Below are 17,675 nucleotides of genomic sequence, written 5' to 3' on the forward strand. Positions count from 1 at the left end.
AATCAGCAAAACTTCTTTCAGCATGAACCTTAAATTAGGTATAGGTATGGCCTTTTTGTGGAGTGGCTCTGGTTTATTCCTCTTTCCCAGTTCAGTTCTCTACCTTTCAGTTTGTCCTTCTTTTATTTACTGCATAGTTACCTCATTTTGTTCTTTTCTGCTTGCTAACTGTATTGATTTTCCTATACTGTCATCTTCTATGTTTTAGGAGATTCTGAGCTGAGTGGAACTTGCACAAAACAATTTACTAATAAAAATAGTTTAGCAAAGCATTCTCAATCTTTGAACTGAACCATTTTTGCTGAGATGTATGGGCTTTGATGAAGTTTTTGCCAGGGATTATTTGGATTCAGGTCACTTTGGTGTTAGAAAAAGGGGCAGAGACAGACTAATCTGCACCATGTGTCATGGTGTGAATTTAGATCAGAGAGCTGCTGCTCTGAAAATATTCGTTGCTCAAGCAAGAGAGGGACTTGAACCTGGTTGTGTGCACTGGTGACATGGCTTCTGTGTGGAGGAGCGCATTTGACAGATAGGCAGTCTTTCTCTTTCGTTCTTTTCCTTCTTTGAGCAAACCTTAGGTTTCCAGCCTCCAAAGAGCTCTTGTGCTGGACTTAGTGCGCTTCTAGCAGGTAGATGTCAGACTGGCCCTGTGAAGGCAACCAGGTCTGAGAGCTGGTCACAGCCAGTGCTGTGGCATCAGATCAGAGCAACATCCCTCCTAGACTAGACCAGAATTCCCCCTGCTTACTTGGTGGTTTACATGAAGAGAGCAGGGCCATTAGGAACAGATATTTCCAATCTATGCAATAAAACACCGTATTGTCTCAAGAGGAATTTAGCCTGTAGGATTACTTACTCTTGTCTTTGATGACTCTTAATTTTTCTCCTTTTTTATCTTCTACACTTCCTTCTTCCTTAGGCTTCACTTCTCTTTTCCTTTCTCAAGCTCCCTGCCAAAACATAAGCAATGAAAATGATTAGCATAGCTAACCACGACAATGTGACTCAATTTCATGAAGTTAATGACCCAGAGGACTGATGGAATAGTGTTGGTCATGTTTCCAAGAGAGAGTTTCAGACTATTTGTAGACTCAGGAAGATAGTATTGCTTCAATTGACATTTAGTTCAAATTTTTTTCTAGTTATTTTTGCAATTCTGAGACCAGACGCTTATGTTCTTTTTTTCTAGCAACTGCTTAGAGCTAGCAAAGTTCAGTTATTCCACAGAGATCATATCATTGCATCGCGTGGTTGGGTGTTTGATGCCAGTTTAGGTTTGCAGCTCATACTTACCATTCAAAGGGAAACAGCTGTTGGCTGCTTGGAGTAGGTACTTTGGGTCTGCAGAGGACCAGCTGGATCTCCAAAGTAAATTAAGAAACTTGTGCCTTGCACATCCTGTGAACTCTACCAGAATCTTGTCCCCCACCAGTGGGGGGGACTTTTTCCTAGCATCTCCTTTAAATCAGAACCTTGTGAATTGATATTTTCACTATGGATTTCATTATTCCTTTAGCATGGCTTGCACTCTGCGCATGCCCATGCAGGTATAGCACCCCCCACTATGGTGAACAGCAAACACACACAAATTAATTTCTCCAAACACAGGCAGAGGGGCTTCTGCAGATCGGGAAGCAACCTCCTGGATTAAGCAAGTTGTCTGGGGGTTTAAAGGCTGTGGTGCAGTGGCAGGTCTTGATCTTGGCTCTCATGGCCATCCTGCAATCAAACCTGGCAGAAAAAAATGATCCTGGTTTGGAGTGTCTGGAAAGCTGCAGTGCAAAATGACTGGTGGTATCAATCCCCAGGATATCTGGAAGGGACAGGCTGTCCCAGCATGTCCTGTCTTATTCTTTGTTGTATCTTTATCAATTTCCGCTTCTCCTCTCATTTACCAAATTAAAAGGTGCAGTTAAAGCCGTAAGAGGTGCATTTAGGACCTAGCCTGTTGTGCTGAGAGAAATAGGTTCTCTCAGGTTCACCAGATGCCCTGGTGAAGCTGTTGGGAGAAGCTGAGCTGATACTCCTCCGCTTTTCTCATTGGGAATCTGGCATTGAAAAAAACCAAAACATCCTTTTATTCCTTAAACACCAGCTGTTTCACGTACAGTGACCAAGTACGTTCGTTTCTACCCACACTCTTTGCTCTGTCTCCCTTCTGGGGGCTGTGCAGACCCAGCCTCCTTCTCTGGTGCAGGAAAGGACCACCTGTTTGACTTAGCTGCCCACTGGGAATATTTCCTAGGCTACCAACCCCACAAAGAGCTGAAGCGTCACTTCAACTGATAATTTAGCAGCTCTGGATTAAGTAATGGTCCCTCCTTGCTGTGCCCGTCCTCTCAGATCTTGGACTGCAGTGTCAGAAATATAACCCAGGTCTCTGTACCTCAGGTTCTTCTGTGATGCATAGCAATATTTCCAGGAAAAGGCCAAAAAGCAATCAGTGAAGAGTTTCAAATAATTTCTTAAAAAAAGACAATTAAAAAACAACCCCAAAAGAGAACAACCAAGCCACAAGACAGATCCTCAGCTAATTTGGAAGATATTTTTCCATATGCACAGCACAAAAAAAGTATTGCACATACCTGCTGCTCCATTGGATCTCCTTGACTCTAGCTGGGTCCCTGCAGCCTGAGAGCTGGCAGAGCTCAGGGATTGGCACCCACACTGCCTGGCCAGCTCCCACCTTCACCAGGGTGCAGCAGAGGAGCTGTGGGCAGTAGAGGAGCTTGGGCTGAAGGGTCAAAGTGGCTTTAGGTTCAAGGAAGCGAGACTTTCACTGAGCTACAAAAAGGTTCCTTTTGCAGTACTGACAGCATGGGCCAGCCGCAGGACAAGTAGCCCTTCATCAAGAGACGTCTGAAGGATTGAATGATTTTTCACCATGTTGAAGCCTTTGTGAGAATCTCAATTAATCTTCAACTTGTTGTTAAGTTGTGTAAATAATCACCTTTTTTATCTACCTCTGAACAAAGACAAGCGTTTGCCTGAGCAGTAAGTGAACTCTGTGTGGCAATAGTGGACTGCAGCACCTGCTGTGGGCAGGTTTTACATCCTTATCTCATTAACTCATGATTTATCTCTGAACCAAGCCATCAATTTGTCTTTCTGCTTCCCCAGACCACATCCCTGGCCTGAGGAGGCCAAGCTTTGCAGCAGAGACTTCTCTTTTAACAGGAGTAGCAAGGGCTGGCATTTGGAGATTATTTATGGTTTACAGTAATAATTGAAGACTACTGTGTCTTGTTGCAGCCCTTGGTGAGTTGGGTCAGAAAAGCGTATAGCCAGGGAGCTTCACTTGGACAGTAACAGCTGTATTTCCTTCGGGTCAGGGAAGACACAGGGTCCTGGAGCGCCGCAGCTGTGTATTTGTATTAGCTGTGCCCCGAGGAGCATGTGGTGCGCACTGGGACTGCAGTGTGCTGGGTGTTGCACAGCCCAGCCCCTACACCGTGTTTTTTCTAAAACAGGAGTGGAGATGGTGCAAGGACACCCTCCTGGGTAGCACAATAAGGCCAAACGAGCAGAGCAAGAAGCCAGCGCAGTGGTGATCAGCAGGGGGTTGGAGGGTGTATGGGGACTGCCAAGGGGAACTCCCCGAAAGGGAGATGAAAGTGCAGGACTGACAAGTGGACATAGAGGGGGCTGGTGCCTGGAGCAGCCTCAGGTCAAGACTGAGTGATGCTAGGAAGGAAGGAGGGAGCTCATGAAGTGCCGTTATGTGTGCACATGCACAAAATCAGACTGCTTATATATACTGAAAAAAAGAGATAATTCTTCTGGAGAGATTCAATGGAAAGAAATGTAGTCAAACAACTTAGGAGAAAGACAGAAGGAGCCAGGGCTGATGGTTGAGGTAGGAAATCTCGCCCGTTCCAAGTCACTATTCTGTGTAACACATGGCAAATGCCATTGCGTGCTTACCTCTCCTCATACTCCAGGCCTGGGGAGGGGGGAGGGGGGGGGCATGCAAGGTCCATGACTGCATGCAGCACAGATGTTCTCATTAACATTATGCGTGCCTCTAGAATTGGAAAGTACCTGCTGATTTCCTTCTTTGGGATTCTCCCCCAGGCCATGTTTGAGCTGGTTACTTCCGAAGCCTCGTACTACAAGAGTCTGAATCTGCTGGTGTCTCACTTCATGGAAAATGAACGTATGAAAAAGATCTTACACCAGTCTGAGGCACACATCCTCTTCTCCAATGTCCTGGATGTCATGGCTGTTAGTGAGCGGTAAGACAACTGCTGCTGGATTTTTGTCCGGCTGAATGGTATCGCTTTAGCTAACCTCATTTGTAGGGGGATGGAGGAGCTGACTAGGGGCAGTCTGTTACCCACTGACTTTTCAAAGAGCCTGTGGACACATTCATTGCTTTGAACCCCAAGGGCTGCTTCTGGGAACTACCTGGGACAGACAGGTCACAATTAACAAGAGTGCTGGGTTTCTCATCTAGCTTCCTGTTGGACCTGGAGCAGCGGGTGGAGGAGAATATTGTGATCTCAGATGTGTGCGATATTGTCTACCAGCATACAGTTAATCACTTCTCTGTGTACATCACCTACGTCTCCAACCAGACCTACCAGGAGAGAGCTTACAAGCAGCTTCTGTGAGTTCCAGAGCTTGATGCTAAATTATTTTGATAATTGTATAGGCCACAGATTTAGCTGTAATTTTGATATTTATGAGAAAGGGCTGGATAGCACAGAAACAGGATTTCCCACTTCACTGATTTTTCACTGCACCCCTAAAAAGAAAACACAATTAAAAGGCTTTATAGTAAGGGTGGTATGATATAGTATGCAAGTAACGTACCAGCAGCTCCCAACTGTGGGAAATATTTATGGTGCACACTGGGGTACACACCTGTGAAACGTATGTATTTTTAAACTGCAGGTAGAGGCAAGAGCCTGAAAGGCCAAGAATATGATACAGCTCTTTGATGACAAGAACAGCCACTACTTTTCCTGAGCTTCTCAGCAAGTCATTTGACCTACCCAAATTTGAGAATTTTTTTTTTTCAGAACAACAACATTTTCTTAAAAGGAAAAAAAAAGCCATTTTCTTTGCATTCTGATGTTAGACACACAGACGTTACCTAGGTCTCAGGATATAATCGAAGATAGTTTTGCAGTATTTTTCAAGTTTAGCAAATCTTTTGGCCCAGTAGGAATACCCTTACACCAGCTCAAAACAAAGAGTGCCCTACAAGCTTGTCTTTGAGCAGGAGAAATATTTTTTCTTTAGTTACAATGTCCTGGATTCTTTCAGGGCAGCCCGTTGCACATGCACTGTATTTCCTCCCCATAGCAGCATCTGATTCAGGGCAATGTAATAAGCCCTAATCCTTTCCTTTCTCTGCGCTCCAGCTTTTGAGGCAAAAAAGAAACACTTTAAGGGGCCTCTGTTGAGCTTGGCCAACTGTTCTCTCCAAAACAAGGGTACCGCAGGGTTTCCTTCAGTCAGAATTGATCAGTATAGCTGCAAAATATAAACAGTTTGCCTAGAGCTGTTAGCTAAACACTCAGAAGCAAAGCAGCAATAGGCTGGATTACTTGAGCTTGAAGAGGACCTGTTGGAGATAGAGGTATTCTTAGGTATTAATTTAGAGGGTAGCATTTCTTTTTTTTGTCTGCAGGAGAACCTAAAGCAAATTGAAAAGAATAGACTCCCTTCCACAGGCTCCTAGTTAGCACAAGAATTTTGCAGCACTTGGCTGAACTTGAAGCCTGAGGTGTACCACAGTTCCCCCTATTTGGCTGTTCCTCAGACACACGCAGGTCCATTCTGCTGTGGCTCTGGTGAGTCACACCCATCACACAAGTACCTGCTGCAGCAGGGAGAAATACTTACAATGGCTTCTCGTGGATCGTTGCAAGTCACACACGGTAAAGACAGGTTTTGCATAGTTAGCAATGTCTTCTCATCCATGCTGTTTCTGCCAGCCAGGGCTCCAGCAGCGTAAGTCTTTCTCAGGGCGCTGCACTTGCCAAGAGGCATTGTCTTTGACTGTGGCAGCTGGGGCTTGTGAGGCTGCTCTGTGCAGCTGTGTCCATGGCTCAGCAATGCCCTCATCTGCTGCAGATGCCACCAGGGAAGGGCCGGGCTTGGCCCATACCCTTCTCTGGCCATGTAACAATTTCCGTCCTCAGGCTAAGCAGGCAGGAGTAGCCAAGCTTGAGCTGTTTTGTGGCTTGTCTTGTTCTTACGACTGTGTGAATTTCACCTTGTCACAGAGTTCCAACTGTGTAAAAATATATAATTATGCCTCTGACTCATCTACTTGGACACACACCCCATTCACACACACCTACGCACGCAGCGTATGCTGCTGAGCTAGATGTGCTAACACATGTGAACACTAGCATGGCTTGTACATTAAAAGTCTATTTTTTCCCTCCCCCAACACTATAAATAGTTCTAGATTTAAACTAAAATACATCTAGAAGCATTCAGTCCCCTCCTCCCTTCTTTTCTCTTACTGGGAGAGGCCAGGCAGATACTGTCTCTGGGACCAAGCTGCTTTTGGGTCACCAGCGACATACGAGAGTCGCAGGCAGGGTAGCACTCAAAGCCCTCACCTTCTCTCTCTCTCCTCTCAGCCAGGACAAGCCAGCTTTCCGGGAATTGATCTCACAGCTGGAGCTGGATCCCAAGTGCAAAGGCCTGTCCTTTTCTTCCTTCCTGATTCTGCCGTTTCAAAGGATCACTCGGCTCAAGCTGCTGGTGCAGGTAGAGTTTTGCTTTTCTATCTCTCCCCAAGGTCTTCTAGATCACTCCTGAATCTTCCTTTCTAGCAGTTGTGAATGAGGCTTAGATACAGCCATGATCAGGACTCAAGGTGGAGGAATCAGACATTCTCAATAACTATAGTAAAAAGATTTTGGTCATTCAGAAACCATCCCCAAATTAGTGTTGAATTTGCCAGATAGCTTTTCCTTAGCAAAAGAGTTGAGGAGGAACTTTGTTGAGCTGCTAGAAGGAATAGCAACAGTCCATCAAGCCATCTGCTTGATGGTTAGGGTGCTGACATGCAGCTGCACAGTGCAGAACAGCTGGAGAACATGGAAATGCTCCATGTGTAATACTCCACATAATGGTGGCTTGGACCAGACTGTCTCAGCCATCTTCCCCCTGTGCTTTGCCAGCTTGTCTAAACACTGTGCTAGAGGACATACTTCTAGGGATGAGGAAACAGCTCAGTCCCAAATGGTCTTATCCTGCTGGGATTACCAATAGCACTGTCTGTTAGTGCCAGCTCTAGCTATTTTTATTTATTCATTTATATTTATGAAACAGGAGTCTGCCTGCTATATTTCTTTTAGATATAAGTTCAGATAGGAGCAGGTTTTAATGAAAAAGAGGAGCTAAGAGGTGAGAGTCACCGTACTCTGTCACCCATCCTGTAATTAGGCTGATGGCCAGAAATAGCTCTGAGGCTAGCAAAGACTTTTCTATGCCATCAGGTTGGGATCAGAGTTAACATAGCCTTTCCTCCCCCGCAGAACATTTTGAAGAAAGTGGAAGAGAAGTCTGACAGGGAAACCACTGCCCTGGACGCACATAAAGAGCTGGAAACAGTAAGTTGGAATGAGCTAACTGAAGGCCATTAAGATTAAATCATCGTGCTCAGTTGTCCCCTCCAGAAAAGACCTACAAACTATATTGACTCCTGGAGCTGTCCCTTTGAATCCTGTCATTGTGTTTCAAGAATAATTTTCTTTTCTTAAGTCTTCCTTGCTCTCAAAGATGGGCTAATGTAGCAGCACTTAGATGTCAGTGATGAGGAATCCCTTGCTAACAACAGATGTGTATGGTTCTGCTGTAGGAAAGGGCAGAGAGAATGTTTTCCCTTGGGGTCTTCACAAATACAAACTGTTTTTGCCGATACCTGAAGGTGATGGATCCCAGTGAGACATGTAATTAGCTGCAACAGGCAGTAGAGTACAACTGTGTCAGGTTTCCTCCAGTACAGCACACCACTTCTTCTGACCTAAAATAACAGTTTCTTAATGAAGTACTCAAGCCTGCTTTTAGCCCTCTTCCCTGAAGCTGGTGGGTAGGTGTGGTATTCAGTTGTGCTAGTTACTGCTGTGTACAAAACACCAGGAAGGCATCAGGGTGTTTTCCATCTGGGCTGTTCCTGACACAGTCAGACAGGGTGATCCCATCTCTTAATGATCTGGACATAGTGGGCAGCTATGTGGGCTGGGACAGTGTTTAAACCCTTCTCCATCAGAAGCTTGGAACATCTCTTGATTCCTGCAGATCAATATAAGTATTTGAAGTTGAAAACTGTGCTAGAACATCGACTTGAGGATACGGTTGCACCTTCTGACTGAAATACTGGAATAAAATGGGCTCTTGGATTTGCCCTGAACTAGTCTAGGAGGTGTACACTTTGGAGATTGCTAGGGATAAAGACAGAGACCTTAGCAATGAAGTGTTCTGCATTCGTATTTGCAGAGTCCATCATGATGTATCTGCTAGCCAGTTGTTTTTTCATCAGTCAAAAGCCTGAGGAAAGCTGTTCCTGTAGTATGCGGATGACTACAACTGTTGATGGAAAAATGCTCTTTTTATATTCAGCTGTCAGTGACTCATGTGATCAATTTCATAACTCCCTTTGCATGGTCACTTGTCTGAAAATGTTTAAGTTTAGATGCCTATGTCCAGCTAGGCGCAGGCATCACAGCAGAGACCATCTGGTGCTTATTTTCTTTGTAGGTATCCTACTTGATAGGTTGGAGCTGATCATGGTTTCAGTGGCTGATGTTCTGATGGATTTTGAGTAGCAGAAACAGAGCACAAAAGCAGCTCTTGTTCTCCAATGTAATTTTTCTACCTAGCCAGTTCTCAAGAGAGTTGCTCCTTACGAAACAGGCAATGGCATCTAGGTTAAGGTCCTTGTAATAGGGTAGTGCCTGCACGTTGGTTGTGGTTTTTCAGTTAAAAGTTTGTACTTGGAACACAGTTGGGCTCTGTATGATGAATGTCTCTTTCCCTGGGACATTTCATAGGCTTGGCATCTGGTGCTGCTTGGCAGAACCACAGCTTTTGCATCTTTGAAATGAGGATCTTTGGCTTCTTTCTCTTCTTGAAGATGATACTGGATGTGTACCTTGTTTCAAGGGTTGAGGACAAGAAAGATGAGATACATGGCGTGTCGGGGTCTGGCAAATGAGCTGTTCCCTTTGCTGTGCAACCAGGACTGTTGCTTAATATTGTCTGCTTCAGTAACAATACAGCCATTTAACATGTCCTCTGATAGTCAGTTTCCAGCTATAACATCATCTGGGTGTTTGGGGGTTTTCGTTGTTGTTTTTTCTTTTCTTTATCATGCACATACAGCACAGATGGAAGAGCTTGGCTTGGTCAATTCCTGTTACAGCAGGTCACTTACCCTGTCACTGTCAGGCCTTTTTGTGCTGTCATCATTTACCTGATTAAGGCCAGTGGAGGCAAATCTTTCTACTCTCTTTTTTCCAGGTGGTGAAAGCATGTAATGAAGGAGTCAGAAAGATGAGCCGAACAGAGCAGATGATCAGCATCCAGAAGAAATTGGAATTCAAGATCAAGGTATAAGCATAGGCTTTGCAGACAGCGAACCAACAGCATCCAGGTGTTGTGTGCACGTACATGGCAGCAGTAACCTGGTTGCGCTCCTTTTAGTGAGTGTTCAGGGTGGCCTGGTCCACACTGTCCCCCTCCAAAGCCTTTGAAGGGTGTGCTGCTGCTGCAGGCACTGCATCTGTGCATGTTATCTCCGTGCATGTGTGCTGCAGAGGCCGGGGGCAGCACTGAGGCCAACATGTTGTGCACGTGCAGAGGTGTGACACGCTGGCATCAAACCGCCTGTGCGCAGTGGGTGGCTCCTGCTCCAGCACTCAGTTCTGGCTCTTCCTTCTGACCTCTCCAAAATGCAGGTCAGCTTTCAGCTATTATTTTCCATTACAAATGACATTAAAGGAAAATGAAAGCTACAAAGCAAAACTCTTCAAAGCTGGAAAATACCAAAGTGAAGAGTGTCCCACTATTTTAATTAATCCCTACATTTATGCATTATGTACAGTCTCTAATTACCTGCTGATGATCTATTTTAGCTCCACTCAGGGAATGGCTGAATCAATATTTAGGGGTGTCTGACCAAATCTCATTTAATGTATGCCATGAAACTCCAGCGCTGAGTGTGTAACGTTGCCAATTCTTTTCTTGAGTGCTGCGGAGATGCTTCTCAGATCTGTCAGCTTCACAAACTTTAAGGAGGATATTTAAGCTTCCCAGTAACCTTTTTGAGTACCTGGACAACTGAAGCAAAAAAATTTAGAGACCATTTGTTTGGAAAGCCACACTGGGCACCCAAGAATTTGATTTTCCAGAGCACTTTATCAGTGGGTCAGGGCTAGACCACAGTCCATAGGACAGTAGTAGATTTGAGTAGCCACAAGACTGCCTTCATCTCTTGTAAAGCTGAGGCTGTACTGGTAAGCAGGAGCTGATCATCCCTGGAGCAGGTCTGCCTTCGATACTGGTGCAGGCAGGGCGCTCTGGTGAAAAATGTGCAAGAATGTGGAAAGAAAGACTCTGCCACCATGCACATGGCAGACACGGGGAGGGAGTGAAGGTAGAAAGATTAGCAGTTACGCAGATATTTTCCAATATTTCAGTCATTTGACTGGAAGCGTCATGTTCTTCTAATGGAAGATGTGCTTTGTTCTGGGCTTCTGGTTTATAACACAATGTATGGTAAAACTCTAGCAGAAGTGCTGTTGTGGCTATGCGGGCAGTATCTTCTCCTGATTGGAGACCCAACCAGTGAGAACCTGTTTAACCTGGGGTTTTTGTAGCCAAAAGGCCAAATACACGTTTTTGAAAGTCAGTCTCCCTGGCTAGAAAGGCTCAGCCTGGCTGATGAGACGTGGGATCCCCCAGAGACAGATCAGGCTGTGCAGGGCGTAGCCTGGTGTTTAAATCCAGCACTTGGCACTCCAGCATCGCCGTCCTTCAGTATTTGTTCATTCTCAGGCCCCCGCCATGTCCCCATCTGAGCTCTGTTACATTCTGTGCCAGGCTGCGGTGTGGATGGCAGAGCGCACTGCCCTCTCTGTCCAGCTCTGCTCCGTCCTCTGCAGTGCAAGTTGTGGTGATGGGAGCTCACTATGCTTCCTTCTGCATCTCCTGTTGCTTCCAGCATCTTGACCGCATAAGTCCACGAGTTTTTGCTGCTCTCCTGATCCTTGCCACCTTTTCCTCACTTCTAGTCTGTGCCCATCATCTCTCACTCCCGCTGGCTGCTGAAACAGGGGGAATTGCAACAAATGAATGGTCCAAAGACATCACGAACGCTTCGCACCAAGAAACTCTTCAGAGAAATCTACTTGTTCCTTTTCAATGATCTGCTGGTAATTTGCCGACAAATTCCTGGGTGAGTGCAAAATCTGGGTAGTTCGTGGGGCACTTCGTTAGTCCTGTTTGCCCCTGGGTTTATCCAAGCTGTGATACTGTGCCCCTGTCCTGTCCTCGAGGCACAGGGAGGGAATCCTGGCCTGGCCTGTACACCCCCCTCCAGCAGTCACCTTGCCTTTGAGCGCAGTTGACTCTTCATGAGTGGCACAGCTCTCTCCAGCTGAAAATTTATGGCAGACAGGACTTGAACAGATTCTAGGCCAGGTCTCCCAGCAGGGTAAGCAAGCACGTATCCACCAGTTTCTGCAGAGTGACAGTGAGCTACATCCACTGGTAGGCTGACCCAGGAGGCCCATCTTCCTATCAAGAAGTGATTTTTAACACATCCCTGCCTGAAGCCCAGCTCAGACTTGGTCAGTTAAACTTCTAAGAAAGCAGGCTAGAAAATTTGAGCAGCAGGGAGGAGTATAAATTTAGGCCTGAGGCTAGCAGTTATATTTGACATGGTGTAACCTGCCTCAGGAGGAGCCAGAATGTCATCATGCTTAGTACTATGTCTTGTGCAACTAGACACTAGTGAAATACAGCAGCACAAACAGACAGGTCCCAGAGAACAGCGCGTTCTTTGTAGCATTAACTAGACTCACCGGTAGAGAGCATCTCGCTAGTCCAACATTTCTAATAAACATGTCGCCGCAGTGTCTGTACGCCTGGAAATATTTTGCTTCTGTGGCAGCTTGTATCCAGAAAACACAGAAGCATTTTACAAATAGGAATGAATTAAGCCTCACAGTCCCCTTTGAGGGAGCGCTGTCTGTGTTTTGTACACGGGGAGCTCAGACAGAACAAGCAACTTGTTCTAGGCCACGCGGGATGCCTGAGGCAGAGCAAGGAAGGGGTCTCTTGCTTTGCGGTGCATTTTCGTAGCCACCCACTCATTCCTTCCCACAGCAGGGCATCTTCTATCCTCCTGCCATGCAGAGGTTCCTAGTTTGTGTCCCCAGTACAGTTCTGGGTGGCTGAAGCCAAAGTCTCCTGGGATAACTGCCATTTTCCCTAATCTTCTAATCTCTCCCAGGGACAAGTACCAAGTGTTTGACTCGGCTCCCCGGGGGCTTCTTCGAGTAGAGGAGTTAGAAGACCAAGGGCAGAGTTTGGCCAACGTCTTCATCTTGAGGCTGCTGGAGAATGCGGATGACCGGGAGGCCAGCTACATGCTGAAAGCATCGTCCCAGTGAGTACAACAGTCACCCTGCCAGCGCTCAGGACTGCTCTCTCCCTACACCCATGCAAGGGCAGCACCCTACGTGCATGGGGACCAGCTCTCCGGGATTACCAAGGGCAGGCAGGCAGGCATGCAGGGGTCCCACTGCTGCAGCTGGGCTGGCCCTACAAACCTCTGCCCAGCATCACTCTCCCGAGTCCACCTTCACTCGCAAAGATCAAGGCCATGCCTGATCAGCTCTGTGAAGCAAAGCAGCTCCTGCTTGTAGGCAAAGGTGGAGAAGAGTCCTCTTCCTCAGCACCTTCCACAGCTGGTGCCAATCTTGCGCAGTCCTTCTGCAGCTCAGGGCCTCCTTGTCTCCCTGGATACAGATCTTTTTGGCTCACTAATTTTTCACTTTAGGCTCCAACAAGCTCAGACCAGGCAAATGATTCAGCTGCGCTAACACAGACCTGATTGTTTTGGAGCTCAGGGCATGGCTTTCTCATTGACCCAAGCCTTGCCAGGCACACGTTTTCTAGGCACAGCATCTGTACTATTATAGGTGTATGTGTACCACCAGCTAAACAGCTACCAGAGATGATGTGCAGCCCCAGCTTGATGTTACTTCGCTGTCAGTAGTCCAGCTTTCAACATCCATATCCCTTAACAAAGACCAGCCCCAGCTGGGACCACATCCTGCTGCAGCCCTGGGGGCTGCTCCCTGACCCCCCCACCCAGCACAGTGCAGCTCCGGCATCAGGAAGACGATCCCCCTGCACAGCAAGCAACTGCACCTTCTCCCTGGACACGTGACTGCAGCTTTGCTGTACTGAAAATAGAGATGTCAGTCACGTTATGCAGGGCAAACGCACATTTGACGTCTGTGAGACTGAGCGGTGCAGAGAACAATAAACCAGGCCAGGGTTTGCCTCAGCTCAGGGGAGGCAATTGCAGTTCTGTGCTTCTGCAGCCTGTCCCATCTTCTAGACGGCCACAGTGAGTGTGTGATCCAGCACACTGCTTGCCAACAGCTCTTATGCACTGAGATGTGATGTAGCAACTGCTGAAGGCTGCTCTTCCGGAGCTGCAGGGATGATCAGGGCTGTACCGGGCACAAACTGGAAAACTGAAGAATTAGAAGGGATAAGTGGGTGCCAAACAGACCGGTGCATCTGTTCCACAGCTCTTGCAGCATTTCCCAGCTCTGAACCCATACAGCAATGATGACCTGCTTGGTGGCAGCTTGCAGCTAATGCCCTGGGTGGGCTCCACCAGGAGCTGGCAGTACATTTGGAAACAGCTAGTCGCAGGGGCAGGACTGGAGCGCAGGTGGGCCCCTCACAGTCTGAGAGGAGCTCGGGGCTGTGGGCAGGATCCAGAGAGCCCTACAAGGAGCTCTCTGCAAGGCCAGCTTGCAGATAGGGCCACAAGCAAGGTACGACCTTTGATTTGATCTCTGTTCCAACCCCTCAGTGCACAGGGCCTTCATCTACACATCTTCATGGCATGAGGGGCTGCACTCGACCTGCAGCTGCAGGTGTTTTCACTGGTTCTTGGTATCATGCTTCAGCCCTGCAGATCAGCCTGCCAGCACTCGTCCTTCATGTCTCCCTTTTAGGCCTCTCTCCTCCCAGAAGAGACTCTGGTGGCTTTAGATGTGTGTCAAGTTCAGGCTTTAAAACTACCATCTGAGAAGGTAGAAAGTTCTAGCTCCCTCGGGGCCGGGAGTACAGCTGCTCCTCCAGGCAGGAGCTGGAGCCTGTGAAGATGAACTGCCCTGTTTCCAAGCGGGGCTGAGGGAAGGCCTCAAGGGAGCACCAGGCCTGGGGCTTCTCCAGCACCTGCGAGATCTTCACCCTCCTGCTGCAGGCCCAGGTTTTGCCTAACAGCATGCTGGATCTGGCAGCATGTTCACACGGGTCTGTTGTCTCATCCGCTGCCAAGCGAGCGGTACCCTTGGTATGCCGCAGCGTTTATCTGCAAGTGAATTAATCAGCTCTGCCCTTTAAACGTTCCCGCACAGCAGCTGCGGGAATAAATGGTTCCTCTAACTGCTTTTCTGCAGGAAGAACTGCTCCTGTTGACCCAGCTGAGCCAGGAGCTGCCTTTGGTGGTTAGAGCTCAGGGGGTGCCAGGCCCCCCACCCTGCTGCTGGCTCTCTGAAGCCATGCTGCTCCCCAGAGGGGGATTCTGCTGCTTGTGGGGACAGCCTGGGGGGGGCCTGCAGCAAGCCAGGCCTGTGCAGCAGGGCTCAGGGCACTGTGGCATGTGTGACATCCCAACCAGTGCGTGCAAGAGGGGGGGGCTCAGCATCACCAGTGAATCCAGGACCCTGGCGGGGACCGGGGGAGGTAGGCAGGCAGGAGAGGGCTATGAGAGGAGGAATTAGGAGCCCAGAGTTAGCTGGGCAGGAGCGCAGGGGTCCCTATGCATGCTCACGACCCCGGTTTGTCTCCCCTATCCAGGAGCGAAATGAAGCGCTGGATGATTTCGCTGGCCCCAAACCGGAGAACCAAGTTCGTTTCATTTACATCCAGACTTGTTGGTAAGAGACACAGCATGGGAGCCAGGAGCTCTCCACCCCTATCCCAGAGTACCTCCGTCCACCCTGATCTCAGTCCAGCCCCAGGCCTGGGACCTCTGCTGAACCCTCTCCCTGGGCTCTCCTTGTGTTTCCACCATCGATACCCACTTATCTCTGGGCCCGGCCCTCAGTTTGCTCCCCTCCAACCTGGGCTGGGCTGCACCACCACTATCCCTCGCACCCAACCTCCTTATGGGGTGGCACCACGGTGGTGGTGTGCACCCAGCTCTCTTCCCCCCAGAGATGCTCCCTGGGTCCCTGTGGCTGAGGCGCCCCTTGGCCTCTGTGGGGTTTCTTACTGGATCGGATCTCACGATGCTGTACTCACCCGAGCCATGCTGTCCTGCAGCAGGCTACGTCCCAGTCCATCCCTCACTCTCACCCTGTTCCCCTGCAGACTGTCCACAGATCCAGTGTGTCCACCCATACGTGGCCCAGCAGCCGGATGAGCTGTCCTTAGAACTGGCTGACGTCCTCAACATCTTGGACAAGACAGACGACGGTACGAGGGACGGGTTGGGGCTGGGCCGGGAGTCCTTGTGTAAGGGTGGGCAACACTGTAGGCAGGTGACTTGAGCAGACAGGAAGGGTCCTCCTGTCAGGGGGAGACCCTGACATTGGCATCACAGCCAACGGAGCTACTGCCTCCTAAAATTCAGCAAATCCAGGCTTCCCTGAACTGCAGCAATGCTGGCACAGCCACCCTGGTACTAGCTGTGGGCCAAGGCAGGGCTGGCAGAGCCACCCCAGATGTGACCTAGAGCTGTTCTTACCTTGATGATGCTTCACAGCCACCTGGTCCTGGTCTCTGGGGCACACTTGTAGGTGGTGAACTGAGTCACATTGAGTCTCTGCTGTGGACCGCTCCTGTAGCATCAGGGGCAGTGGAGAGCACTCATTGGCAGCAGTGCCCACTTTCTGCTGGCATCCCTTGAGCCAGTTGTCCAAACACAGTGCTGCCCAGGTGAGCAGGCCTCCTTAGCTGGAGTTACAAACTGGGTCCGCTCCAGCACAGGCCTCCGAGCAGCTTCCAGAAAGCACTGCCAGTTCCGTACTCTTTCCAGCGCAACTGTCCCGGTGCAGGAGCAAGGGCCAGTCCTTCCCCATTTACGCCTGTCTCTGTCTCTGCTCAGGCTGGATATTTGGGGAGCGTCTTCACGACCAGGAGAGGGGCTGGTTCCCCAGTTCTATGGGGGAGGAGATCCTGAACCCCAAAATCCGAGCCCAGAACTTGAAGGAGTGTTTCCGGGTGCACAAGTCGGATGACAGTCAGCGGAGGAAACTGGGCAGCAGAAACCGCCAGTGACTGCTGTCATCCGTGAGCGTCTGGAGTGCCTCTGGGAGAGGGGCAGAGGACAGAGGCTGCCAGCTGGAAGGATGTGGTGGTGGTGCCATGGGCTGTGGTGCAGGACCTGGTGTGCCAGACCAGGCACATGCACCCCTGAACAAACGGACTGTAGTTCCTGGGCTCCCCGCCACACTTCCTGCAGCACTAATCCTTCCCTGGACATCAGTGCTTCGAACTGGCTAAAATAACCCCTTTCCAGGTATTCTGTAAAGCCCCAAAGAGCATGAGTCAAACGGACACAGCCCAAAGGCCACCGGGTGACAGCCAGCTGACCCCCGTTCCCTGCACACATGCTAGCTGGGGCTGGGACAGGCTGCTTGGGAAATGCCCCTGGCCACAAATGTAACTAAGCAATTAACGTCACCCAGTTTGAGCCCTTACAGCTCATTGCTACCTTTTGAGTTTGGGGCTCTCCTGAAACTGTTTCAGTTTCTACCCCTGTAAGATGCAGAGGAGTTGTCTTGCCACCTCTCACACAGCCTGTTAGCGCCAGGCTGGGACAAGCCCCACAAACTCCACCTCCGCAGTTCTGCTGTGAAGCTGGTGGGCCCATTCCCACCTTCGATCTGCTTCCACTCAAAGAGTCCACATGCTCCATGCCCAGCCCCGCTCCACCAGCAGCCCAACTGTGCCAGCCCTGACCTCTGTCTCTGCCTCATGGCACATCTGGGCTGTGCCCCATGGCTCACCTCCTCTTCCACAGCCTGCGTCCCTCCGCAGAGCCGCTGCAGAAGCCTGGTATCACAGCCTTTTCCAGTTGATCCGGCACTCAGTCTCCAGTACTCACTGCTGCTGAGGCACAGAGCAGGGTGGCTGTGGCAGTGCCTCCCCACACACCACCACGTACCATGGGAGCACCAGCAGACCCCAGCTGCCACACAGCAGGACAGTGACGTTACCCCAGGAGCTGTTGTCCCGCGATCGCTGCCTGCATGCTTGTAACCCACACCACCCAGCTGCACGCACAACCTGCGTGCGCAAAACCCCTGTACAGGCTCACCTCTGTGTATATATGCAAGTCCTCCGTCGCCAGCAGAGACGGATCATCACTTCCTTCCAGCTGTGGCACTGAGCATCGCATGAAGCCCAGGGCACAGCAGTGAGACCAACCAGGGGACGGACCCACG

General features: G+C 49.3%; 1 protein-coding gene across 1 annotated transcript in view; it reads left to right on the forward strand.

The window, feature by feature from the left end:
* NGEF (neuronal guanine nucleotide exchange factor) overlaps positions 1 to 16,506 on the forward strand; it is a gene marked incomplete at its 3' end in the record, with an annotated part of 50,328 nt that extends 33,822 nt beyond the window's left edge. The window contains exons 8-17 of the mRNA XM_082487406.1: positions 4,078 to 4,238; positions 4,460 to 4,612; positions 6,606 to 6,735; positions 7,509 to 7,583; positions 9,493 to 9,582; positions 11,265 to 11,428; positions 12,488 to 12,643; positions 15,082 to 15,161; positions 15,598 to 15,702; positions 16,334 to 16,506. Of these exons, the coding sequence (XP_082343532.1) occupies positions 4,078 to 4,238; positions 4,460 to 4,612; positions 6,606 to 6,735; positions 7,509 to 7,583; positions 9,493 to 9,582; positions 11,265 to 11,428; positions 12,488 to 12,643; positions 15,082 to 15,161; positions 15,598 to 15,702; positions 16,334 to 16,506 (1,287 nt within the window). The remainder of the gene's footprint in view (positions 1 to 4,077; positions 4,239 to 4,459; positions 4,613 to 6,605; positions 6,736 to 7,508; positions 7,584 to 9,492; positions 9,583 to 11,264; positions 11,429 to 12,487; positions 12,644 to 15,081; positions 15,162 to 15,597; positions 15,703 to 16,333) is intronic.
* Between the last annotated feature and the right edge of the window lie 1,169 nt (positions 16,507 to 17,675).

Source organism: Vanellus vanellus (genome assembly GCF_965231255.1).
Source record: "Vanellus vanellus genome assembly, chromosome: 8".
In the NCBI taxonomy this organism is placed as follows: Eukaryota; Metazoa; Chordata; class Aves; order Charadriiformes; family Charadriidae; genus Vanellus; species Vanellus vanellus.